The following is a 26,649-nucleotide window of genomic DNA, read 5'->3' on the forward strand; positions in this document are numbered from 1 at the left end:
GATTAAACTTCAACTAAACTTGGTATAGAGGAAATCCCCGCTCATGCATGTTTGCTATCTCTGCATAATGAGCTAGTGGTTTTATAAACCACTTAAGAATCTGCAGTGCATAATACGTTTTGTGCCAACGTTAGACAGTAATGAATATGCTATTCCATCCCCCATGACAGTTGAGAAACATCACAATATTAAAAAAAAAAACAAAAACACTAAGAAAACTGACTTTGTCAGTAACTGTAATTTTGTGTATATCTTCTGAGAAAGCAGAGCTTGTACAACATCGCAGGCACAAATGTCAAAAATGTGTGTGTAGGTGTAAAGGAATAAACAATTTTTTTTTTTTTTTTTTCTGCTAGATAATAAGCTTAAAAGTGGCTTAAATTTTTTTAACTTTCTAGGCAGCACTTTAATCACTTGATCTAATTTCTGGTAATGTTTCCCCTCCTTTGAAGTGATATTATTTAAATTTGGCACTGAAGAAAAAACTAAAAAATGCTAGTTATATCTAATATATGAATGAAGGATATTCAGGTGTCATAGTTAGCAGCTGTGAAATGAGAATTAGAATTAAAAAAACTTAAATCTGAAACAAATCTTATCCTTAGATGATGTACAGTGTGTTGTTATCTTTAAGAGCTGCACATATATTGCAGTCCAAATTTTCTTTCTAAATTAAACCCCAGAGCGCCTCCATGTACAGCTTTGCTTCGAATGTTATCACAAGTTACATAGTTTAGATATCTAGGAGGTCTATTTCAGATAGTTTCAATTATTTTCTCTAATTAGAAGTGTCATTTCATTTAAATGTAATTTTCATTTAAATGAAAAATAAGTTTATTAATTGAAAAAAACCCAGCTTGATCTCTTTATATTTTATCTTTCTTTTTTAATTTCAGTTTCAATTTCTTAACATCTACTGAAGTTCATAAGTTATTTTTTCAATAGTTTTGTTCAATTCAGCTAGTGACACTTTCTTGAATACTACATTACTTTACAGTGTGGAGTTTTATATAATATATGCACTATGTATTTGAAAAGGAACAAGGTTACTCACCTGACGTAGCCAAGTGCACACTTGTTTCTCTAGATGTAGTCATTAGTGTAAGACCTTTTGATTTATTTATTTTTTTAATGTATTTTTAAATTCTCAAAGTCTTGTATCTTATATAGGAACATATTCAGGTCATTATTTTATATTAGGCTTAACTTGTAGGTTCATCATAACAATGATAACAAACGGCAGTTTCTTCCTGTGTAGTGAGGTGATCGCAAGCTTTAATGCAAGCTTTTTATCATTTTAAAACAGAAATATAAAGTAAGAGATTTTTTTGTTCACTCCCAAGGTTCCATAATTGTTTTCCTCAGCCTGGTGATCCTCAAATAAAAAAAAATAAAAAAGGTTACCTTTAAAAAAAAAGGGGGGGGGGGAGAGAAATCAAAACTTCTGTGGTTGATTTGCTGGTTAATAGAATCTTACCTTTTAAAAATAGACTTTTGTGCATGCTACTTTAAACAAATGCTAAATCCTAAAGAATTTGAGGATCCTTTTCATGATACCTATTTCTTGTTACAGTTTTCAGAATTTCCAGATCCCATGTTGTGTTCAGATTATGTGCCGTTATTAAATTCCCCACCTTGTTGTGAGCAAAAATGCAGCACCGTATCATGGGAGGAGCTGAAATCTATGGACTTACCATCTTTTGAACCTGCATTCTTGGTCCTCTGCCGAGTCCTGCTCAATGTTATCCATGAATGTCTCAAGCTAAGGTTGGAACAAAGACCTGCTGGGGAACCATCTCTTTTGAGTATTAAACAGGTTTGCTTCAACTGTTTCTTTTTTATATTGCGTATTTGAAATGGCTTTGTCATTTTGTTATGATAAGGTTTTCGGTTTAAAGAGGATTAGTTTAAGAAATTACAATGTATAATTATGTAATAACTTTTATAAATAGTCTTGTATTTCATATGGAGATCTGGTTTTTGCGTAGTAAACAACTGGTCATATATACCTCTCTGATTTAGACTTCCAGGAATCAAAACTGGTGATAAAAGAATTATCAGCCAATGAAGGTAAACAGTATTTGTTCCATTTGCATTATAAATTATCTAACCTCGTCCAGCACATCTTCCTCCATTTGGGTTTCTTAAGCAGCTAACCAGTTTTAAGGGTCTGTATATTTCTTTTTTCTTTGATTTGATCCTTTTTTCTTTGCAAATATAAGACCTCTGCCAGCATGCAGTGGACACATAGTAGAAGTTGATTAAGAAGAAAAACAGAATGAAAAAAAAAATTCTACTTTCCCAGCATATTGTTCTATATAAATACCTGATATTTTCTGTGGGTAGTGATCCAAGATTGTCAGTCCTGTCACTGGTTGAGAATGTTGTATGAGGATTTATTTTCTCGTGGTTATCTGATACAATGAAGGCTATTTAGATAAATGCCATTTTTCAAAGTGTAGTCCAGGACATACTAAAATTGTCTGAAGTAATCTCCCTGCTCCCTGGCAAGCATAACCAGATCAGGGTTTTATCAGGTGGTCTTTAAAGGTAAACATTTAAATAAGCTCTTGGGCTGATTCTGATTTCACATTCCAGTTATCTGCTGCTCCAAAATCAATTGCTAAGTTACATTATGGTCCCAAATAAATTTCAGTCCTCTCTCTTCCCCTTCCCCGCCCCCCGCCTTTACTCCCCCCCTTTTTCTTTCCTTGGTATACTAGGATTTTGGATGCCCTTATATCCAAAAGCACAGTGCCTACAGTTTCGTCCTCTCTCCCCTTCCCCGCCCCCCGCCTTTACTCCCCCCCTTTTTCTTTCCTTGGTATACTAGGATTTTTTTGCTTTTGTATTCTCCTTGTGGACTTTGAGTTAAGTAAAAACGAAAAACGCTTCCTGGAATATATCCTTTTTTTCCCCAGAGACTGGGGCTATTTTTTTGCCCTTATATTTTGTATTCTCCTTGTGGACTTTGAGTTAAGTAAAAACGACAGTTTCTTCCTGGAAAACAATGTGTTTGTTACAGACTGTTTTGATGATATACTGTCTTGCTAATTACACTGAAAAAATGAATCGAACTCAGCAAATGCTCACTGTCCCACGCAATATTTCTGAACAGGCAAAGGAGCTGTGGAGGCTGTTTCACAAATAGATCTATTTGTTTCCTGAAAAATTATATTTCCTAAAATCTTAAGCAGGCTCAAAACAGAGTCTAGGGTTCTGTTTTGTTCTGCAAGTTCACAGAATATTACAGAATTACAGAGACGTCTGGATTGGAGATACTCTGGTACAACCTTCTGGAAGCTGGGCCCTATATTAGGTTATCCAGGGCCTTGTTTAGGCCAGATCATGAATACTTTCAGTGAGAGAGAGATTCCACTGCTTCTCCAGCCAATCTGTTCCAGCGTTTATTTTTTCTCCCAGTAAAGCATTTTTTTCTTGTATCCAGACAGAATTTCTCTGAAGCAACTTGTGCCTGTTGCCTCTTGTCGGGTCGCCGTGCATCCTTGTGAAAGGAGTGCCCCCATTTTCTCTGTAACTACCCTCTAGGCATTGGAAAACCGTGATTAGATTCCTCTTGCCTATTCTCTTCTCTAGGTTGAACAAACCCAATCCCTTGAATTGTTCTTCACATGCATGTAGCACAGTGTAGTTTGGTTTCTATAGTGATTGACCTAGTGGGTGTCATTTGGGGTACTGAGACCTTTAAGTGTCTCCTCCTTTTTGGTACCATTTGAAATGTGTAGCAGTACTGTTTGATTGTGTCAGGCATGCTAGTCCTGATACTCAACTTTTCCAAGGTGAGGTTAATTTTTTGGGTTACTAGCAAGTCAATTCTATTTAAAGGAAAAAATCTGGTTTGCAAGAAAAAGTATACACACAAAAAGAAGACCAGCACAGGTTATATGCTTCCTACAGTATGCTTTTTCTCCCGTCCTTTCTTGCTAGCTTCCCCTTTTTGAGCCACGTTGTCCATGTTCCACTTTTAGCAATAGCTTTTGTGATGCTGATGATCCTGTATTATCGGAGACAGCTGTTCTCTTTTAATGGCAATTTGCCATTATGTGGTGGCAGTGTAGTTCCTGAACAGTTCAAGATGGTTCTCAGGTTCTGCATTTGTGCTGAGAAGTGGAAGGGTGTGTGTGTATGTACACGTGCCCATGGGTTATTTCTGTTAGGTGGTTAAATTAGACACTGTTTGTCTGTTATAACCTGTGTTGAGTGTCTTAGAGCACCATGATCTTCTGCAAAATAACTATCAGATCTCTCTGGATCTTTCATACCAGTTTGTATCTTCAGAAAGGTATGATGACAGATGATACTGTCATTTCATAAAAGCTTCTTCCTTACAAAAATCAGTGGACAAATTAGGTCAATACTGCTAGAAGATTTTTAGTTCAGGATTATAGGATACTGTAATAGAGAAATGCAATTTACAAATAAGTAATTTCTTCTTTATCAACAACCATTTAAGTCTATAACTAGAAGCACAATAGCATATTGTATGTTGATGCAGGTGCTGATTTCTTAATTACCAATTGTTATTCGCACACCTGTTAACCAGGTAATATTTGAACATGTTTTGATGATTAAAGAAGCCAGCTACAGGATGTGTGTTTGGATGGGGAAATCCATATCTGACGATCAGCACTCTGTCTAGATGATCTTAACAGCTCGTGGTACCTTCTGGAATTTTTGGGTCAACAGTCCTTATGTCAGCCATCAACATTTTGTGCAGACTGCTTATGGTCTGTTACTGTCATGTGGCATGCATTAACTCTAAGGTAGTCTGACCTAGTTGAAAAGTGAAAAGTCACACCTACCTGGTTTCTGATAAGTGACTGACACCACTTGGAGCAGGGCCACAATGTACTGACTAGTTACTGTGTTCTGCTTAATCAGGTTTTGTGTATCGGGTATAGTTATATACATACACATTCTTTAGTGTGCTCATTATAGACCATATTTTTGTTTGCCTATTGCCTTGTGAGTTTCAGTTTCAAAAGTTGACACTTAAAATTAGCACTACAGGGTTTTTTGTAAATCCTATATTCTGTTATTCAATAGCACTACACATGACTGTATAGCAGTATTATTTAAACAGAAAATCTCTATCTTAATGAAGTATTGAGAGTATTTTATTTTGGAATACACAAATGTTACTCTGCAAGTTTTAGAAGTGAACTTTGCTTGGATCTGTAAGATATGCCATACTATATAGTAAACTTTTATGGATAAGTGATATTGCCAAGTCCCATCTGTCTCTGTGAATAATGGGTATTTAAATACCAATTTTAAATTCTTTTAACAAATTATGTTTTTCTTTGTGGATCCAAGGGCAAAAAAACCCAATAGGCTAACACAGAGTACACTGGATGTGATTGAGTGGAGAGTGAAGACTGCACATTCATTTCTAAATATGACATGTGAGGGATATAAATGTGTAATTATTGGATTTCCACCTTAGGGGAAAAAAAATAGTAATTTTTTATTTTTCACCTAACATTGGTAAGTTTTAAACTACAGAGTTCAGAATAATATCCGTGTTTCCCCTGCACGCGGGGGAGTGCAGTGTAATGTGTTCTGGCCTATAAAAGATTCCAAAGACTCCTGTTATATTAATAACACTATTGTATGTTTTCTTGCTTTCATGCCATTGTAATTTCTCATGCATTGAGTCCACTATAGTGATATATTATTTTGCCAGGGTAGCCATTATACAAGATTTTAAAAAGCAGATTAACCAACCAACAATTCCATTCCCTCTGACCTTCCAAATGAACCCCTCTCTTCCTCTCAGACTCTTGATTTAATGAAGTTGTTGCTCAGAAAAGAAAGGGATTGTCAGACCTGGAGACCAATAATAATTTCAGAAGAATACACACTTAGCACTGGAAGGACTTCTGAAAGAAAGGCGTTTGTTAGTATAGGTTTGAAACCGTTCTTGCTGCTTGTGTACTCCTATGTCTGTGGTTGTGCACGTTTCTTCAAATAAAAAAAAGCTGTAAGCTTTCAGGGAGTGGTGACAGCTATTTGGCCAAAAGTGACCACTTTTATGGTTGAAAAGGTAACTTCCGTCATGTTGACTGTGCCGAGGGAAACAACAGAAGAAACACCAACTGTTTTCAGGTCTGATATGGGTTTAGAGTTGTGGACACCTGCCCAATAGTTTGACAATGAATTTCCTGTGGTAAAACATTTCTCATAGGTCTTTAAGCATCTGTCAAACACATTGCATATTATTCCTGACTTGCTTCCATTTAAACCGGTGATTTGATGATTGTGAGCCCTCTTGCCCACTTCTAAACTTTTTAACTATCCAGTGAGTTGCTTGCTGTGGCCCTGTGCAGGGAATGAAGTCTGAAACATCTGCCTCCATCTCCGTTTACAGTTATATGGCAAATGGCACGATGGCAATTAAATAATCCTGGAAAACTAGTCACGTCTTTCCTGCAGACATGTAGAGTGACTGTATGCATTTCTAAAAACTGTAGAAGTTATGTAGTGATAAACTAACATATTTAGACAAACTGGACTCACAAATTAAGCTTTCACTTCCCAGGGAGCATTTAAGAGTAATGTCTTGACTGATGGCAATTTTGGGGTTTTTTCTCTTGCAGCTAGTGAGAGAGTGTAAAGAGGTTCTGAAGGGTGGCCTGTTAATGAAGCAATATTACCAGTTTATGTTACGGGAGGTGTTAGATGACTTACAAAAGATTGATTGCAACATTGATTCTTTCGAAGAGGACCTGCATAAAATGTTAATGGTAAGCTTCAAAAAGAAGAATGTATTTGGAGTTCTAGTAAGTGTGTTAATCTGAATACTGTTAATAGAAATCTACTATTCCTGTTGGGTATAGGTCTTGCTATTTTTTTGTTGTTGTGCTACTTTAACATAATTGTATTGTTTTAATGGACTTGTAACACGGTAGCCATTGCCATTTTAGCAATGATTTTAGCAATACTGATTTTCGTCTACTGGACTGTGGTACAGTATACTTGTAAACTGCCTGTATTTACAATAAAATGGTTCATAAATAGAACTGTAAATTCCATACATTTAAACTAAACTTCTAATAACTTTTTAGTATTGAATAAAAAAACAAATACACTTGTTTGACTAACATCATGTCTTAATATCTTGGTATTGCATTCATCTATTAATGATACCTTATGTTTAATGTGTATTCATTATTGCAATAAGTTAAACACAAAGAAGTATTTTCAAGACAATCGCTAGTGTTTTGTTAGCAGAGCTGTTGGTACCATCTATTGTTGAGTACACATGGATTTTCCTATTACATGCTTTTCATTGCCTACTGTGGTGAAAATACAATGTTTTACCTGAAGTTTCTTATGCTGCGTGCCTGCCTTCATCTCCATCTGAAATTTCTAGAAACTTCCAGCAGAAATGACATGGCTGGATGACAGGAAAATGGTTCATCTTGTCTTTGAAATTCCATGGTTCATCTTGTCTTTGAAATTCCTTACCTGTTTTTTTAGGTAGCTGTAATGTTTTATTGCTTTGAGGCTAGAGCTTGAACTTCGGTGGCAGTTTTGATTGTATAAGTATTTTGCTTTTTGTAGGTCTTGAAAGCAATGGTAACAAGACTGTGTAAATAGGAATAAATATATCAGACTTCAGAGAATCACAGTTTGTGCCTATTCAGAGTTGCAGGTTACTGTGGTGCCAGCAGCAGGGGGGAAAGATTGGATGAATGGTCAAGATTGTCAGAAGATTGGGACAGCTGAGCAAAAAGAGCTGAAGAGATGATCTGGACTGAAAATAGGGTTAGGGAAAACTTCTGTGAAGTCAGAAAGTTAAGACAGGATTAATGAGGGGTGGGGGGTGGAACTTTGTCTTTTCCTGTGGATTCCTTGTGTAGGTAGGCAAGGTAGCTAAGAAGAGTATGGGAAGAGGAATATAGGCTGAGAGCAAAAGGCGAATTAAATAAAGTCAAGAATGGGGCTACAGCCTGAGACTATTAGTACACAGTACCTACCTAAGCCAGAGTAGACTTTTAAGGTTTTCCATATCCACTCTCGTGAGACCCTACCTGGAGTACTGTGTTCAGCTCTGGGGCCCCCAGCACATGAAAGACATGGACCTGTTGGAGCGGGTCCAGAGGAGGGCCATGAAGATGATCGGAGGGATGGAACACCTCTCCTATGAGGACAGTCTGAGAGAGCTGGGGTTGTTCAGCCTGGAGAAGAGAAGGCTCCGGGGACACCTTATAGCTGCCTTCCAGTACCTGAAGGGGGCCTACAAGAAGGCTGGAGAGGGACTTTTTGCAAGGCTATGTAGTGATAGGACAAGGGGTAATGGCTTTAAACTGAAGGAGCATGGATTTAGATTAGATATAAGGAAGAAATTCTTCGCTATGAGGGTGGTGAGGCACTGAAACATGTTGCCCAGAGAAGTTGTGGATGCCCCATCCCTGGAAGCGTTCAAGGTCAGGTTGGTTGGGGCTCTGAGCAACCTGATCTAGTGGAAGGTGTCCCTGCCCATGGCAGGGGGGTTGGAACTAGATGGTCTTTAAGGTCCTTTCCAGCCCAAGCCATTCTATGATTCTGTGATCTTGGCATTATTACAGTGTGGTCCGAAAATACCTGAAACCAACAGGAAGTGTCTTAACCATTTCTAAGGAGGGACATTGCTTGATATTATGGATTATTGAACTAAAACAAATTTCAGCTAATTTTTTGCATTCAGTATGATCCTGAAGGGCAGATGTTTGAAGAAGAATTGTACTTACCTGGATTTTTATGTTGGTTTAAAACAATAATAATTAAATAAAGGTGAGAGATAAGACCTGATATAAAGGAACACAAAGTATAATGTAGAATCTGAGAAGCTTGTTCACTGCACTTACCCATATGCAGGAGGATGTGTTCAGAGAAAACCTTTTGGAGTAATCCAGTTAATTAAAGATTTAGAAACTGTTTTTCAGTAGTTCAGCTTTAAAAACTCTGGCCACTGTGGGTATTCACTGATACAATGGTGAACAGCAGCACAGCAAGCAAGGTGGTGATACTGTCAGTATTTTCAGAAAAGTATCATGGAGACAATAGTACTTAATACTTCAGTAGCATTTTCTACTTCCGAGCCATAAATTGCACCTTTTGTGTGGAAACACGTAGCTCATTTCAGTCATAGCAAACAAAAAATGTTGTAGAAATATTTTCTACAATTTTTATCATATTGGAATTGTTTGTTGATTTGAGAAGCTATAGTCCTTAGTACATCTGTGTAACGATTTCTGTTTAAATTATCTCTTTCCATGTACAGGTTTACTTTGATTATATGCGAAGCTGGATCCAAATGCTACAGCAGTTACCTCAAGCGTCTCATAGTTTAAAAAATCTGTTGGAGGAAGAATGGAATTTCACCAAAGAAATAACTCCTTATATAAGAGGAGGTGAAGCTCAAGCTGGAAAACTATTCTGGTAGGTTTTATTTAAGTACTCTGCTTACGGTGTTGATTTGTACCAGATACGTATTCAAGGCAGCACTTGTTCAGGGTTCCCAGACTGGGCTTCTTGAGGCCTCAGTAAGTAGTTGATAGTCTTCGTGACTTTATGGATTACTACAATGACTGTAGCTATAGGATGCAGTAAGTGCAGATTGCTCTTATTCTAGCTATAACAGGAATGACTGCTTCTATGGAAAGTCCCTATTCCTGCTAGCCCTGTGCATACAGAGTAACTGAGGGCCCCCAAGATGCTGCTTGTTCCTGCAGGTGGACTTAGCAACGCTGCTGTCTTGCGTTGGACAGAGTAGGAAGAAGTTTAAGGTGCCATGCTACCTGAATAAGACTCTGAAGTTCCACTGTTTCTGTTGCTACAGTGATATTGCGGGAATGCTGCTGAAATCTACAGGAATATTTTTAGATTCTGGACTACAAGACAGTTGTGATGAATTTTGGGCCAGTGCCGATGACAGTACTGCATCAGATGAAATCAGGTACTAAGACCTTTGGCTTAATAATAATAAACACACTTACTTGTGTTTCTGTAGCCCTGACAGGTACATACTGCATTTCATTTCTTAGAATGAAAACTTCATAAATGCAAGACTCCATAGACTTTATTGCTGATATTTCTGTATGCAGTAGTAATGAACCATCGTTTTGTTTGTTCGAAGCCTAGTAACCTTCTTTTTAGTTCAGGGTATGAGAGATTGTTTATGTAACATTCTTTAAATTCAATTTTTATATCCTTACCAAAAATGTGCCTGTGCAAGTTCAATTTATTTCAGTCAGCTGCTTGTAAATATTTATCTTTTCTATGTTCTTTCTTTTGACATATATGTAAATAATCCTTATTTTCTAATAGCTATAAAAATGCAATATGATTTAATAAATCATTGTGACTTCATTCTTATCAATGTTTCAGGAGGTCTGTTATAGAGACCAGCCGAGCACTCAAAGAACTGTTTCATGAAGCTAGAGAAAGGGCCTCCAAAGCTCTTGGTTTTGCTAAAATGCTGAGGAAGGTAAGTTAACAGTAGAGTCTCATCTTATATGCTTTAAAGAAATTCAGTCTGAAAGCATATTCTTTTGTTTTGTCATTACTTGTAGGACCTTGAAATAGCAGCAGAATTTGCATTGTCAGCCCCTGTGAGAGATCTTCTGAACGCTCTGAAAACAAAAGAGTATGCGAAGGTAAATTCAGTTTAGAGGGACGAAAGTAGAGTGGTGATGCTAAGCAAAATGTCAAAGGATATTTATTGACATACTTTTAGATTTTTTTAATATGGCATCTATATCTCAACATTTAAAATGTTGTGTATTTAATATTGAATTGTGGCAGTCAAATTATTTTCTGTACCTGTGTTTGTGTGAGTGAGAATGCTAGTCTGTGTTTTGGGAAATCAGTGTCTAATTCCTTGTCTTCCCAAAAATTCTCTTTGACTTAGGAAAAGCCATTTTGCTTCAACAGTACTTACTCATTTGTGGGAGGGGAGTAATAACACTTAGTAGGGAGTGTTATGAAAAATAAATGCTTTAAAGTTTATGAGGTAAACAAATACATCAGTAAATGGACATGTTTAAGTAGATAATCTCAGACTATGGACCTGTGTTTTGTGTACTTGTATAGTGGAGGTCTGCTCTAGCAAGCTTCCTTGAGAGTACTACGGATGTGAGAAATGCAGGGACTGTGTTCTGTTTCAGAATAACTATTGCTAGAAAACTGTTGTACAGCAAAAGTAGGTTAAACTCTCGGTGCCCAATATTTACGGCGCTATAAATTCCCGCATTTATGGTTTTGCACTTTATTCCTTAAAAATTCCTAGGTCAACAAAATTTTTATTGTAGTTTGAATTTAGGTAAATAAATTGCTTCAACAGATTAAATTTACTTGGATCTGCTGTTCTTTTTTGTCCTTCCATACATTTAATATATATAATTCCCAACTGGGAAATAATCTACCAACTTTTGCATGACAAAGTTCTTGTTAGATTGATGTAAATGATTGCTAAAAGTAGAAATTGGTTCAAGGGGAGACTGACAAGTTCATAGGAGAGAAGTTCATAAAGGGTTGTTAAATACATGGATAATACATCTGGCTCAGCAGGACCCTGGTCTGTGAATTGTTTAAGAGTGGGAGAATAGTCAGGGAAATTAGTATATGTTTACTTTTAAAAAATATTTTTCCCCAGGTATCCACTCTTGTCTGCTTTAATACACAGTATTAAATTTGGTAGACCTTTTAGTTAAAGATAGTATCACTGTTCTTATGCACATGTTTTGAAGAAAAAATTGAATCTTGAGTTTGAAAAATCTGTGTAAGTGCATGGGTTAAATAATCTAGATAGATTATTTGGATCTCAAGATGTATCCCTCTCTATTTATTACCTCTCCCCTTTTTTCACCACTCAAAATGACACACATTTTGGTGATTAACACTTCATATATTGTCCCTCTAACATCCTGTAGGGACTTTAAATTTTTAACAGCCTTTTCAGTCAGATGCTCATTAGTTTTGGGAAACTATTTTAGCTTTCAGTAACAACCACCTAGTTTTTACATTGAGCTATAGATTATAATGGTTTTAATTAATAAAATATGGCTGCCTAATGGTAAAAAAGTTGAGTGCAGTGTTTTGTCTTAGCTTGATGACATCAAACTCTGAAAAGAGAGAATTAAACTTCATTGTAAGTCAGTTACCTCATGTCAAATCACAGGTATCAACTATTTTATTGTTTTCACAGTCTGATTCTGATGCCTGACTTGGTTAAAGTATTGTTACCAATGTGACAGATATAATGCAGAAGTAGTTTTTAAGTAGTATAAGCAGTATTTTATTAAAAGCAAACACTCTTATTGGACTTAATGAACCTTTCTTTCATGAATAGTAAAAGAATAACTGATATTTTTTTAGCCATATTTTTGCTTACTCTTGTAGCCATTAGAAATGTTATGTGGATTCTTAGAGCTCCTGAAGGAATTTTTCTTCTTTTAATATTCCAGTCTTAAAAATGTGTGCTTCGTAAGTCTTAAATAAGTCTTGACTAATTTACTTTTTAAAATATGTGTATATGTATTTTATACTGTATATATATTTTATACATATACACACACATATGTAGTATATATGTGAAATTGGACTTTTTTGTAACAGGATTCCTTTAGAAGAATATGTAGAAGGATCAATTGAAGGTGCAAGGAAAGATGTCACTGAAAGTTGGTGATCTGGTGGATTTCAAGACAAATAATTTCTTATAATGCATTTTGAGTTTTAGTGCAAAAATGGCTGAATATATTGGTTTAGTATATATATTGCACAGCTGTTTAAGAAGGAAACTCTCCCTGCTGCTTAAATGAGATGACATTTATCTATTTTATGTATCATAGAAGACAGTGAGACTCACTCATTCAGAATATTTTTATTTTTTTTCTACAGGTACAAATCCCTGGACTTGAGAGTTTACAAGTATTTGTACCAAATAGTATTGCAGGGGAAAAATCTGTGATTTTACAGCTTCTCAATGCAGCTGCTGGAAAGGATTGCTCAAAGGATTCAGATGAGGTTGCATATGAGGCCTATTTACTAATGACCAAACACAGTGATAAAGACCATGAATTAGATGACAGCTGGAGTGCATGGGAGGGTCAGCCGGTCAAAGTAGTGCCACAAGTAGAAACTGTTGATACGCTGCGTACCATGCAGGTGGGTTTTGTTGTTTTTTTTTTCCCTGTTCATGTGATCTCCACACTTCTGTGAATGCTTATCCTTTCAGATTAACCACAGTAATTTAAGTGAGGCATGTGTCCTTTTATAGGACACATATCCTTTTATAAGGACATATCCTTTTAAATTCAAGGATAGGGTTGATTCTTGGTTGTGTTAATGCAAGTATTAAATTAAATGGATTTTAGCATTCTTACAAAGATTAATCTCTACAATGTCCGTTTTTCAGGGTTGGACTTTTATAATAAAGAGATACTTTCAATATCTAGTTGGGGGTTCAGTATCAGAAGTGTGGATAGGACTTGAAAACTGTACATTTTATTAAGAAGTCACCAGTCTCCAAGAACGTGCGGCAGTTGTGTGCTTTACACACACTGAGGCATGAAACCGGGTACTTTCAATCTTGGATGAATTGTGACATTTAAAGTTGAATTTCTGTGGAAGCTACTGGATGTTCTGCAGGAAGAAATCTTTCCAGTCATACTTCCCTTCATCCCAAGCCAACAGGGGTTCCCTGCCAGCAGTTCTGCTACGCTCTAGCAACTGAGCCAGCTGCAGCTCCCTGCCCCTCCTGTTCTCATATCCTTATGTTAAGCGAAGTGAATTTTCCTTTTGGTATGTCATGCAGTTCCTTGGATCCCTACCATAAATGGGCTCTACTGTCCACGAACAGAGTGACTTTCTGTGTCGCTGTGCCTGGCCTCTAGCATTCAGAGGGCTCTAGCAATTACAGGCAGTTGAAAAAGTCACTCCTGTATATACTGCTGTTTTTAATGTGCAAGCGTGTTACTTCTTCCAGACTGAACAGTAGAAATACAGCCTTTGATTAAGTGCTTAGAATTTCATTGGGCTTCTGTCAAAGTTAGCATTTCATTCAGAAAATGAAAACAGCAAAAGATGGAATTTGGTTTGCAAACGGTATTCTATCTGACATATGTAAGTGTACCTAAAATGCTGGGTGTTTGTGTATGTGTTTATATGTATATGTGTATAACACTGTTTATTAATTTTTGAAAATCCAATATTGAAAGGTTAGGAAGTAAAAAGTCCTTCAGAAAGATTGTCCTGTGTCTTTAAAAAACATGTTCTGATTGCAAACTGGAGAAAATGTAAGGTGTTATTTTAAAAATACTCATAAAATAGAAGAATCTCATCAACATTTAAACAATTTTGAGCATGAAAATATTTTTGGGGGATGAGGTATTGCAAATCTGGATGGAGTAGGTCTTGTTTTATGAGTCACTTGTTGCAGATGCATTGTCTGTAGTTTGAAATCAACAGAGCTTAGTATGTGACTCATAGTGCCGCAGCAAAGGCGACACCATCTGTGACTGTGTACTTTTATAGACTTCTGCAATATCAGAGGTCTGTTTTCCAAAACATATTCTTACATTTTAATAATTTTCAAAATTTGAGCAAATACTGTGTGGTAAATCTATGGCTTTCCTTGTTCAATAGTAGGTTTTTGTCCTGAAGTGTATTACATTACTTGGATAAAACGTGCTTATTTATGTGATGGTTGTTACCTCCATCTGCTTTGAGAAAATATAATTATTTTGCTTAGATGCTGCCTTTCTGTGTATAACTATTCTGAAAATAATTTTAATACAGTGTTCCCCAAACCTTTCCAGAAGTGAATAGAAGTATATTCCCCTTGCAAACTTGCTGTGGCATTTGCCCTAATAGAGCTCTGCTCATAAGATGAGAGTTTATCAAGTTCAGTTGCCAGCATCAAGCTTTTCTGTGTGAATTAAAGATTTTCATGAGTAGCGACAAAAGAGGTCTTTCATACTTTAGAATTAAAAAAAAAAAACAGTTGGAATTTGCTGATATGGGACATGTTTTTATGGAGAGGATTTTGTTTATAAGAACTAGTGGTATCTTGTATTCCTAGGTTGATAACCTCCTCCTTGTAGTCATTCAATCTGCCCACCTTGTGAGTCAGAGAAAAGCTTTCCAGCAGTCTATTGAAGGGCTCATATCTCTGCACCAGGAACAGACATCCAGCCAACCAGTCATCGCCAAAGCTCTACAACAGCTAAAAGTAAGCAGTTTTTGAGATTATCTCAGTCAAAACTGATGGTGCTTTGTTCATTGATAAATAAAAATGTGTAAGAAGACTTGATTACAATTGCAGAATGTGTCATTAGCATTGCAATTTGAGACTTGATTGCAATGCTAATGACACATTCTGCAATTGTAATTTATGCAACCTCTATGGACTTTACTTTCAGTACAATTTTCATTCTGTTTTTGCAAAGGATTCGTGAGTGTATTTTTGAGCAATATTGGTGTAATCATTTTTGCACTGGGTAAGTGGGAAACAAGTCCATAATGCAATAGAAATATTAATAGAAACAGAATAAATACATCTTCATATGAGAGCACTATTGAATTGAAAGGAAGTGTTTGTTTTCATAAAAATAAATTCTACCAAAATCCATGATCTGCAAGAAACAACTTTTTTCCCTATATTTGGAGAAGATGGCTGCTTTGTGATGTAAAAGTGGGTAGGTGTCTCGCTGTTTTTTCGCTTTTGTTTTTGGTGGGGTTTTTTTTGTTGTTGTGGTGGTAGTTTTTTTGTTGGATGAGGGTTTTCTTTGGTGGTTTTTTTTTGTTTGGGTTTTTTTTGGAGGACCCAGAAGAGCAAAGATTTGTTAGGTTGAAGTTGCAATATCAGGTTCCCCCTGAGTTCAATAGAAGCTGTGTCCACATACCAGCGTGAAAATACAACCAAAGGCTTGGTCACATTATAGATAGTAAAACTCATTTTCTCTATTCTTGTCTGTCTGATTTTGGTTGGGTGTTGTTTGTTTGGGTGTTCCCCCCCCCCCTTCACTGTCTTTGTTTTAAAGTCTCACTCAAGCAAACAAACTTAATTATAATACTTCAGTTAACTATAAGACTTGCTTAGTGCAACTGGTGGAAAATGTTTGTTTTTCCAAGACTGAATGAATTGTGATGGCATTAAAGTACATTTCCATTTAAAATAATGTAATTGTTAGATTCATGTTTGCCTTAGTCTTGTCCACTGTAGAATATAAATAATAATTTGATGCTGACCCCCCATCCGTTTTTCTTGTTGTTACTCAGAGTGATGCATTACAGCTATGCAATAAGATAAGCAGTGCCATTGATAGAGTTGATCACATGTTCACATCTGAGTTTGATGCTGAAGTTGATGAATCTGAATCTGCTACTTTGCAGCAATACTACCGGGAAGCCATGATTCAGGGTTATAATTTTGGGTTTGAGGTAAGGAAACAAAAACTTAATGACACATTGTTACTCAGAGTGATGCATTACAGCTATGCAATAAGATAAGCAGTGCCATTGATAGAGTTGATCACATGTTCACATCTGAGTTTGATGCTGAAGTTGATGAATCTGAATCTGCTACTTTGCAGCAATACTACCGGGAAGCCATGATTCAGGGTTATAATTTTGGGTTTGAGGTAAGGAAACAAAAACTTAATGACACATTTGTTTTGTAGTATTGGTAAAAACCAATTGGAATGTCTGTTTTTGCATTGGTGCAAATAAGGTAACTATAACTGTGGAAATACGAAGAATTCTAGCAGAACATCATAAAAAATACATGTTGCCACAGAAATCTTATGTGAAAATGGTTGAAAAAGAACAGATAGATCTATTAAATTCAGACTCCAATTAGCAATGCTTGGAACTCTCAAAAGCTTTAAGAACTTGATGAATTCAGGTGTAGTCTTGTAGGCTCTGCTACTTGGCAGTATTTTAGATGAAATCAGAAATATCCTTTGATATTGAATGTCATTGTGTAACTTGGCTTCTCGCAGTTTTTCAGCCTAGAATAGCATAATACTGTCATAGGAGCCATTCTTTCAAAGTTTATGGTGGTACTTTGATGCAGTGGATATAGCTTTTGAGTGCTTGCCTTAGACTGCTGATGAGGAAATGTCATGTTCAGATGCTTTTAGTATACTGTTTTACTATTTGATTCCTGTGAGCTTTGTAAAATTTTTTAAGATTGTATCATACTCTAACATACTTCTAAGGATAGTCTTCTAAAAAACAGCTGGTATTTCTGTTTAATTTTTTAAATGTACATATATAACTCCTTTATCCCCTAATGTTACCTGCAATATAACTAAAAATAATCACTACTTTGCAGTTCAATCTCTGATTACAGAACTGAGCTTTTATGCAGGATGTTTCTTAAATGATGTTAAACATCAGCACATGCCCATATACACACAAGAATGCAATATGGCTCCAGTGCTGCCTCTTACTATAACACATTTTGTATCATACACTTTTTCATGATTTTTTTTCTATAAATATGCAACTGCTTGCGTAAAATCATTTTGTCTAAGAATAGGATGTGACTGTTACCATACTGTAGAGTTTTGTTTAGCCTGCAAATACTCCAGTTGATACTGCAAATGGTATTTTTGTTCTTTTTATTAATATCTGAAAAGTAATCTCTGGTTTCTTACAGTACCATAAAGAAGTTGTTCGTCTGATGTCTGGAGAATTCAGGCAGAAAATTGGAGACAAATATATCAGCTTTGCCAGAAAATGGATGAATTATGTGCTAACAAAATGTGAGAGTGGCCGAGGCACTCGACCCAGGTAACAGCCAACTTGTTACTGCCATAGTAGTTTGTGTTTAAATACCATGCAGGACTTTTCACACTGTGAATAATGCTTTATTGTTTAGAAGTAGTTCTGAACTATTGATGCTTCTGGCTGTTAAATTTTGAAAGTAATTTGAATAGTGAATGCATAAAGCCAAATGAATACTCCAGCTGCTTAGCAGAAGATTTTGTGGAACACTTTGCCTCATGTTAGCTGACGGAAAATGGGAAGAAAAAGTGGAGATTGTTGGACCCAGACAATTAGAAGACTTTAGATAATGGTTGTTAGGTTGGAAATAAAAGTGTATGTGATCAGGAGTCAATAAAGATTGCAGAATATGCAACAGTCATTCTCTGGGTATTCTACAGAGAAAGGAGTATTGTTTTATGCCAGTTGTGGAAACATGTACATATGGGAGCATTAGCCTCCTGTAGAAGTCCTTTTATTAGTCCTTTCTGAAAGCATCTAAAGTATGGCCCACAGATGAGGAATTTCCACTGGTGAAAATTCTTCAGTTTTATGATTGCAATAGTGGATGCGTTTGTGGATGTTTTTTGTTGTAGTCTGAAGTATTTTCTGTCTGTTGACAGCAGTGTTGACTGGGCACTGTTGACACCACTGTGCCCAGTGGCGTCTCAAATTGTGCTTACAGTCTGTGCTATGAAACTGTACTGCTGGGCACTAAAGAAAAAAGTTAAAGTTACATCACTTTGAGGATGTAAACAGAGGAACTGGGAAACTGGCCCAAGCAGAATGATACCATTACTCGATTTATTTAGGTGGTTTTGCAGCATTTTGCAGCTGGTATATGAGAAATTTAATAGAATTCTTTTGCATTAAAATAGGTGCCTTACATTGATCTGTGCTAGCAGATTACACATCAGTGACAGTTTTGTTTCCTTAAAGTATAGGGCTGATCAGTGTGTCCTGGAGGTGGTTTGTTCTGCTTGCTGGAAGACGAGGAGGAAAGAGTGGGTAGGCTGAACCATGTGCAGATAGGCTAGTTAGCTTGGTGTGCTAATCTTAGAAAAACAAAAGGAAACAAAAAAAAAAAAAAACAAAACCCCAAAACCCCAAAACAACTTAAAAGGCTTTTTTTAGTATGTTAACAGCAAAAGGACTTAAGACGACATTCGTCCATTACTTGATGAGATTAGTCACCTCACAAATAGGGACGAAGATAAAGCAGAGACATTTAATGCCTTCTTTGCTTCTGTCTTTAACACAAATGATGCACCCTGGAGCCCTGGGTTAGAGGACCACAACTAGGGGAGTGATAAGCTCCAAGACTTTCAGCTTGTACAAGATTTGCTACTGCAGTGGAATGCATGCAAGTCTATGGGGCCTGATGGAATTCATTCCAAGGTACTGAAGAAGTTGGCCGATGTTATTGCGAGACCTCTCTGTTATTTATCAGTGGTCTTTGGAATCTGGAGAGGTTCCCCTTGACTGGAAGCTAGCAAACGTTACTCTAATTTTTAAGAAGGGCAAGAGAGAAGACCCTGGTAATAATAGGCCTGTCAGTCACACTTCAGTTCCTGGTAAAATTATGGAGAAGATTATTCTGGGAGTTATTGAAAAACACTTCAGAGACAGTGTAGTCATTGGTCAAAGTCAACATGGGTTCATGGAGGGCAAGCCATGCCTTACTAACTAAATATCCTCTTATGACAAGGTTACCCACCTAGTGGACGAAGAGAAGGCACTGGATGTGATTGTTTGTTTGTGGGTTTTTTTTTTTTTAATTATTATTTTAGCAAAGCTTTTGACACCATCTCTCACAATATCCTTGTGGACAAATTGTCCAGCATACAGGTAGACATGTGCACAATATGATGGGTGAACAATTGGCTGAAGAGTTGGGCTCAAAGAGTTGGAGTTACATGGGGTAACATCTGTCTGGTGGCCAGTCACTAGGGTGTTCCTCAGGGTTCAATTTTAGGGCCAGTTCTCTTCAATGTTTTTATCAATGATCTGGACACAGGAGTTGAGTACATACTAAGTAAGTTTGCCAACGATACTAAATTAGGAGGAGCCATTGATTCCCTTGAGGGCAGAGAGGCCTTACAGAGAGATCTTGATAGATTATGAGTGCTGGGTAATCACCAACCTTATGAAATTTAACAAGGAAAAATGTCAGATTTTGCACCTTGGAGTGGTGTAATCCTGGATATACATATAGATCAGGGGCCAAGAGGTTGGAGTGCAGCGCTGCAGAAAGGGATCTCGGGGTTCTGGTTGATGGTAAGCTCTATGTGAGTCAACAATGTGCCCTGGTGGCGAAAAGGGCTAACCATATCCTGGGGTGCATTAGGCACAGTATAGCTAACCAGTTGAAAGAAGTGATTTTCCCACCATACTTAGCATTGGTGCAGCCTCACCTCGAGTACTGTGTGCACTTTTGGGCACCACAATATAAGAAGGATGTAAAAATGTTACAGTATGTCTAAAGGAGGGCAACGAAGATGGTGAAAGGACTAGAAGGTAAGACTTATGAGGAGCGGCTGAGAATACTAGGTTTGCTCAGCTTAGAGAAGAGGAGGCTGAGGGCTGACCTCATTGCTCTCTACAACTTCCTCATGAGGGGGAGTGGAGGGGGAGGTGCTGATCTCATCTCTCTGGTGTCTGGTGATAGGACGTGAGGGGATGGATTAAAGCTGCATTGGGGGAAGTTCAGATTGGATATTAGGAAAAAGTTCTTCACTGAGTGGGCGGTCAAGCACTGAAACAAGCTCCCCATGGAAGTGGTCATGGCCGCAGGCCTGTCAGTGTTCAAGAAGCGTTTGGACAATGCTCTTAAATATACAGTTTAACTTTCAGGTTGCCCTGTGTGGAGTCAGGAGTTGGACTCTGATGATCCTTGTGGGTCCCCTTCCAACTCGGAATGTCCTATGATTCTATGAATTCAGGCAGGGGACATAGTGGTTTGGCTTGTTGCCAACATATTATGAGTGAATTGGTGATGCTGTTCCTGAAGATAGCACAGATAAGAGTTGAGATATGTAGCAAGGCCTGCTCACTTTAGTTGGCAGTGTCCTTGCTAAAATCAGACTTTGTCCGAATATAACTTGGCAAATATTAATACAAGCTAAATATATTACCTCATATATTAATCCATTTTCTTACAAAGCTTTTATCATATTTTTCAGAGGAAAAATAAGTAACTGCCATTTACTGTTGTTGGATGTTGTTGAAACTCTTATGATGGCTTTAGCTGAAGAGCAATTCACTTTCTGTCCTTTCTTTTTCTTTGAGATAGGTGGGCAACTCAAGGTTTTGATTTTCTTCAAGCCATTGAGCCGGCATTTATTTCAGCTCTCCCAGAAGATGACTTCTTGGTATGGAATAAGTTATTCTGCTTGTTGTTTATTTCTAAATACATGTGAAGCTATCAGTATATGTTATCAGGGATATTTTTTATACAGCTATGTCTGAATACAGATGCTGTTCTGAAACAATTGCTGTTGTATATAACTGATGATGTTGATACCTCTTCAGTTTTTAAGATTCTGAATAGAGTACGCTTGTGACCATTGGCATTAATGTTTTCAGATTGCTGACAAGTTGCTGGTACTGTCTTGGGAGGCTATCTCCATTTGTCTCTTGGGAAATTTGACAGGACCTCTTCTGCAGAGTTACAATTTATAGTTGTCATAATAAATTTCTCAATATAAGCTTTTGAGGCTTAGTTAGCACCCAGAGTTCATTTATGGGTATGAATATAAAATCACAATTGTTTAAAGGTATTTCTTCAAATTGTGTCAGTGTGAAACAGACTTTAAAGCATCTTAGTTTTGTATTTACTATGTAAAAAATAGTAGACTAAAACTGGCTTTTTTGTATGCTCTGCCCTCCCCGTTTTCCTGTGGAAATAAAATTCTGAGAATTTATTTCTCTGATCTTGGTACAGTACTACAGAGATGTGAAAGCACAGTTGCCACAAAATAGCAGAATGTGAGTGTCGGCATCCCTGATTTTTATTAATTTCAGGATGTGTTATGAAATGCCAACCACATTAATCTTACGTAATACAGAAACTGTATAGTTTAGGTTTTTTCACATACATTTTTATCAAGAGCTCCCAAGTAAGTTATGTAAGTAACTTACATGTGTGCGTTGTTGGGAAAGGGTTGTCTGCCTAAATGGCAGAGTTAAGCTTGTATTTGAAATACACTAATACTTTAGCTTTAGGAAGTAGCCCCTCAACTTTATTTGCTTTGACACAGTTTCTAAAACACCTGGTATTTTGAAGAGTAATACATGTATATTTTAGTGATACTGTCTTGCTAGAGATCTCTTCAGTATTTAGAGGGAGGCTTCTAAGGAGGAAAGAAGCTCAGAAAATCTAATGTTGCCTTTGACATTATAAACTGGTAACTTTGTCCAAAAATGGAATTGATAACCTTGTTGTGACCTTGAAGGAGAGTTAAAAAGCAATCATGCGTGAGTTTGTTTCTGTTGACTGATAACTATCTACGATATCACGGCACTTCTTCAAATAGAATGTTTTTATGACAGAGGTTTCACATGTACCGAGAAAAGAATTCAGAGCCAGTGTTATTTAAGATGGAGTGAAGTCAGACTTTGAGCAAGTGGGAGAGAAAGGTGGGAAACAAAAACCTTAACTGCATTTCTGAACTTTTGCTTTCTTAACTGCATTTCAGTTTTGGAGAGCATCACTTGAAGCCACTTTGTTTAATCTGACTCCTGTATAACACAGGTCATGGCATTTCACCTAGAAATGCGTATGTCGATCCTAATCTCTTATTTAAATAATACCTGATGTCATAGAAGAAGGGCAGTCTAGATCTAAAGCTGAGATTCTAGCTCAGTCTGGGTTGATAAGATATGCCAATCACAGACTAAACACTTTTTTTCCTTTTTTTTTTTCCTCTTTAAGTTGGTTTTTTTTTTGTTAATCTAGCTTCAAGTTCCTGGTCTTCACTAAGTTTCTGAATTTCTGGAAGAAATTTTGACTAGTCTGAATGACTGGTGTATAGAAGTGGCCTTCATAGCAACTGTACCTAAGAACATAATTTTAATTCTTTATTGTGAAGACATATTTTATCCCTGGTGTTCTGACAAGTAAATTGAACCAGAGGAAGATTTAATAACTTGTCCAAGGTTACATACACAGTTAATAGTACACCCAGTAATTAGGCTCAGATTGCCTGAGCCCCAGTTCAGTGGTTTAACTATTAAACACCCTTCCGTGAAAGTTTTGCTAACTTCATGGGCAGATAAGGAACGTGGATTTCTTTTAATATGCAGTGCTTCATATTTGTTGTTTTACAGACTTTAGTCTTGTGATTCAGGCTGTCATACTCTCACCCATTTTCTTTGGGTGTTTCTTCTTGGGGTGGGGAGAGGGAGGGCAGAGGAGGTTGTTGCAACTTTTTCCAGCACGCTTGATTTTTAATTTTATTTACAATGGATATTTTTAAGTTCCACTATTTTTATATTATGTAATGTTCTTTATGATGTATCATTGTTCAGTTCTTATGGTTATGTAATTTTGACAAGGCCAAAAGGCAAGACAAGACTAAGACTTCTAGCTTAAAAAAAAAAAAGATCAACGTAGTCAAAACCCTAATGTGAATCTAGAACTTTAATATAATTGATAGAATGTGGGGGTGCTTACTTGACAGATTACACACTTAACCAGTGTCATTTTATTACTGCTAGCTTTACCATATGACTGTTGGCTCTCTTGAACATAAAACATCACAACTTTTTCTGTTTGTCTTTTCTAGAGTTTACAAGCTCTGATGAATGAGTGCATTGGCCATGTTATTGGAAAACCACACAGTCCTGTTACAGGTTTGTACCTTGGTAAGGCAGAAGTTACTGGCATTTGTTCTGGAGCTTTGCTGCTATTGTTACAGAATTTTGATTGTAAAGTAATTTTAAAATGCTAGAAATACCAATAAAAGTATTTTTAAGTTTTAAGTTTTTCATGATTGTTGATGTGAAACCATTATTGCCTGACAAAATATAAATAAATACATGGGGGTTTTACTCAAGAAATTTAAAAGCTTTACAGATGCTTTCCTCTGATTTTTGTCCTTGAATCCCTGTGAAGTCTTGCAGATCTTCTGGAAAAAAATTGTGATTTTTTTAAAGGTTGGGTAAAGAAGTGATTATAACTTTAAGGAGGCAGTTACAGCTTCCTCTCCCAAAATTTAATTGTGGCACTGCAGATATTTACACTGCTGATGGACTTTATATAAGTATTGAGGTACAGAGGATTTACACCTGGGGGCTTGACGATAGAGCTGTGGGAAATAGTTCTCCAATATCACAAAATTTGTCATAGTGTAAAAATTATCTTTGGCATTAGAGTGACATCAACATATTTCATTGTTTATCTTGAGAAAAGGATGTTTCCTCAGCTGTGTTTCCCTTTTACATATCTCTTTCTCAGCACTGTTTCTCTCTTTCTCCTCCCAAGTCCATTGACTGGTTTAACTTTCAAAATACCACGTCTTCTTTTCTTTCTCCTGATGTCCGCTTCCCGGACAGGGTTGATGGCAGAAGACATGAAGGGAAGGTAATTTGACTCAAGCAAGAGGAGGTTTTTCAGTATTTCAGGAAAGTTTCAGTTTTGATATAATTTTGATGAGAAACTCTTATAGCTGAGAAACCTTTCACAATGAAGGCCAGTCCAATCCTTTGGAAAGAAGCATAGTCTAAAATAAATTTTAGGCAAATTCTGTACTGTGACGCAAAACCTGTACATTGACTTTTGATACTGTTGTTCAGAGGAAGGCCCATTTTAGGTAAATCACTAGCACGATGATGCCAAAGTACCGAAACTCTTATAAATGCTATTGCAGACACAGCAGATGACACTAACTAAATTGCTTGACAGCTTTTGGCTCAGAGGCATGGGGAGGGGGTGACACAGATGGATGGCGCAGACTTGAACAGCAGGCTGAAACTTTAATACATGTGAAAGAAACATTAACTAAACGTACACTGTATCCTGGCTGCAGATATTGCAGATACCCCTTTCTATCTTGTGGTCAGGAGAAAAATAATAATTCCTAGTTCCATTTGCATACCGTGTTGAGGGACTTAAACCCGCTGTGATCTTTACCCCTTTTCCCAAAGCTTCCCAGACACAACTGAGGATCCAGTTGTGTTCATGCTGCTGCCTGTAGGCACATAGCTGTGGGTCTCCTGGTGTTTTATCCTGTCTTTTTGCTTTGTGAAACAGCCTATGTCCACCCATGTGGGTTAGGTTCTGCCTTCTGGGTCTTCCGCTAGTGTCCTTGTGAATTATAACAGGACAACATCTGGCCCTGGCATCTTTTACTTGTCCTGGTAGTGCAAACAAGGCAGAAACTCAGCTCACTGTGATTAACCTAGCCTGGCAGAAAGTACTGACTCATGTTTTGATGGGCAGTCAGCTATCTTGCGATGTGACTGCCACAGTATTTTTCTGGCTAATTAAGGAGGGGTTGAGGGAAGGGGAAGATGCTGCAGACTACTCTTACAGGCACTGAATGAGCTAAGCGTGAGGACAATGACGGCTCATTTAGGTTTGACCCTGTCCCTTTGTACCACTTCCTTGGTGCAGACTGTCAAGGGGGCCATTAGTATGGGTAAAACTGCCATATGTGGGGTTTTTCCCCAGCTCATTCTGCTTTCTATTATTGTCTGCAAAAACTAATTCTGATCCAAAAGGAACATAATAACACTGTTTGCTTTTTAATTATTATTTGGTTTGTTGATATTTATTTTGCAATAAGATAACAAAACATCTTTAATCTGTGAAGTTGAAATAATGAAGATGTAATTTTAGTGAAGTAAGTACACATCTTCTAATTCCTAATTTTTAATTCTCTGGAGAATTTTCATTATTTTATAGATGAGTTACGTGATACAATAATATGAATAATATTAATACATACAATTTATGTATTTAAAATTGGAATAATTTGGATTTTTCTTAAAGGATAAGAAAATATGTGCCAGTTCACACTTAACTCTGTAAAATAGGATTTTTTTTTAAATTTTGTGTCTTGAAATGGCCCTAACAGAGGTTTTTCTGACATCTGAGTAAATGTGCTACCTTTTTTATGTTTGCAGCTATTCATCGAAACAGTCCCCGTCCTGTAAAAGTACCTCGGTGCCATAGTGATCCACCAAATCCTCATCTTATCATCCCCACGCCTGAAGGCTTCAGGTATTTAGCATTAGTACAGAGTTCTAAACTAGTTTATCCTCTCTTGGCTATGCTGTTAGTAAGTGGAACACCTTTTCTTCCCTGTTGAGGGCAAAGCAGCTAGAAAAAATTAGCATGTTAGTGATCCGAATTTTATCGATGTGCTTTTAAGGACAACATAGTTTCTTTTTCTCTCCCCACCCCCCCCCAATTTTACAGTTATTTTACAGTTTTTATTGATGCATGCTTTCTCACTTTGAAGTCATTCTTATCCCCTTTGTCTTTCCTGAAAACAGTGTTTCAATGTAACAAGCTTTAATTCAGTGAAAACTGCTCATTAACAAGACTTTTATGTCCTTCCCCACTTTGAATGTCTGCATACATGCCTGTGACAATGCTTTCTGTAGTTTAGCATAGGTAAGACTTAAAAATGTAGCATTCTGGAATATGGTGGCATTTCTGCGTCATTACCAACCTGCTGTGAAGGAGCTTAAAACAATGGATGGTTTTGCTTCCCTTTGAAAGTGTTGACATGAGAATTAATGCAAAAATAGTTTTTAAAAATTTCAAAATAAACTTTGCCATGCATATTTTTACACAGAGGACCTTATTTTTCAAGATGATCAGCACAGTGTTAAACTCTACACTTGACTTTTTTTTTTTTTTTT

The 26,649-nt window shown here is 36.9% G+C and overlaps 1 protein-coding gene across 1 annotated transcript in view; it reads left to right on the forward strand.

The window, feature by feature from the left end:
- Positions 1-26,649, forward strand: part of MAP3K4 (mitogen-activated protein kinase kinase kinase 4) — a 61,475-nt gene that overhangs the window by 13,454 nt on the left and 21,372 nt on the right. Inside the window, exons 4-16 of the mRNA XM_009290108.1 lie at positions 1,574-1,816; positions 6,621-6,767; positions 9,290-9,447; positions 9,848-9,964; positions 10,396-10,495; positions 10,581-10,664; positions 12,907-13,173; positions 15,089-15,238; positions 16,288-16,449; positions 17,672-17,805; positions 21,071-21,149; positions 23,565-23,631; positions 25,906-26,002. Coding sequence (XP_009288383.1) covers positions 1,574-1,816; positions 6,621-6,767; positions 9,290-9,447; positions 9,848-9,964; positions 10,396-10,495; positions 10,581-10,664; positions 12,907-13,173; positions 15,089-15,238; positions 16,288-16,449; positions 17,672-17,805; positions 21,071-21,149; positions 23,565-23,631; positions 25,906-26,002 — 1,805 coding nt within the window. The remainder of the gene's footprint in view (positions 1-1,573; positions 1,817-6,620; positions 6,768-9,289; positions 9,448-9,847; positions 9,965-10,395; positions 10,496-10,580; positions 10,665-12,906; positions 13,174-15,088; positions 15,239-16,287; positions 16,450-17,671; positions 17,806-21,070; positions 21,150-23,564; positions 23,632-25,905; positions 26,003-26,649) is intronic.

This window comes from Aptenodytes forsteri, unplaced genomic scaffold, assembly GCF_000699145.1.
Source record: "Aptenodytes forsteri isolate BGI_AS27 unplaced genomic scaffold, ASM69914v1 Scaffold122, whole genome shotgun sequence".
Classification (NCBI taxonomy): Eukaryota; Metazoa; Chordata; class Aves; order Sphenisciformes; family Spheniscidae; genus Aptenodytes; species Aptenodytes forsteri.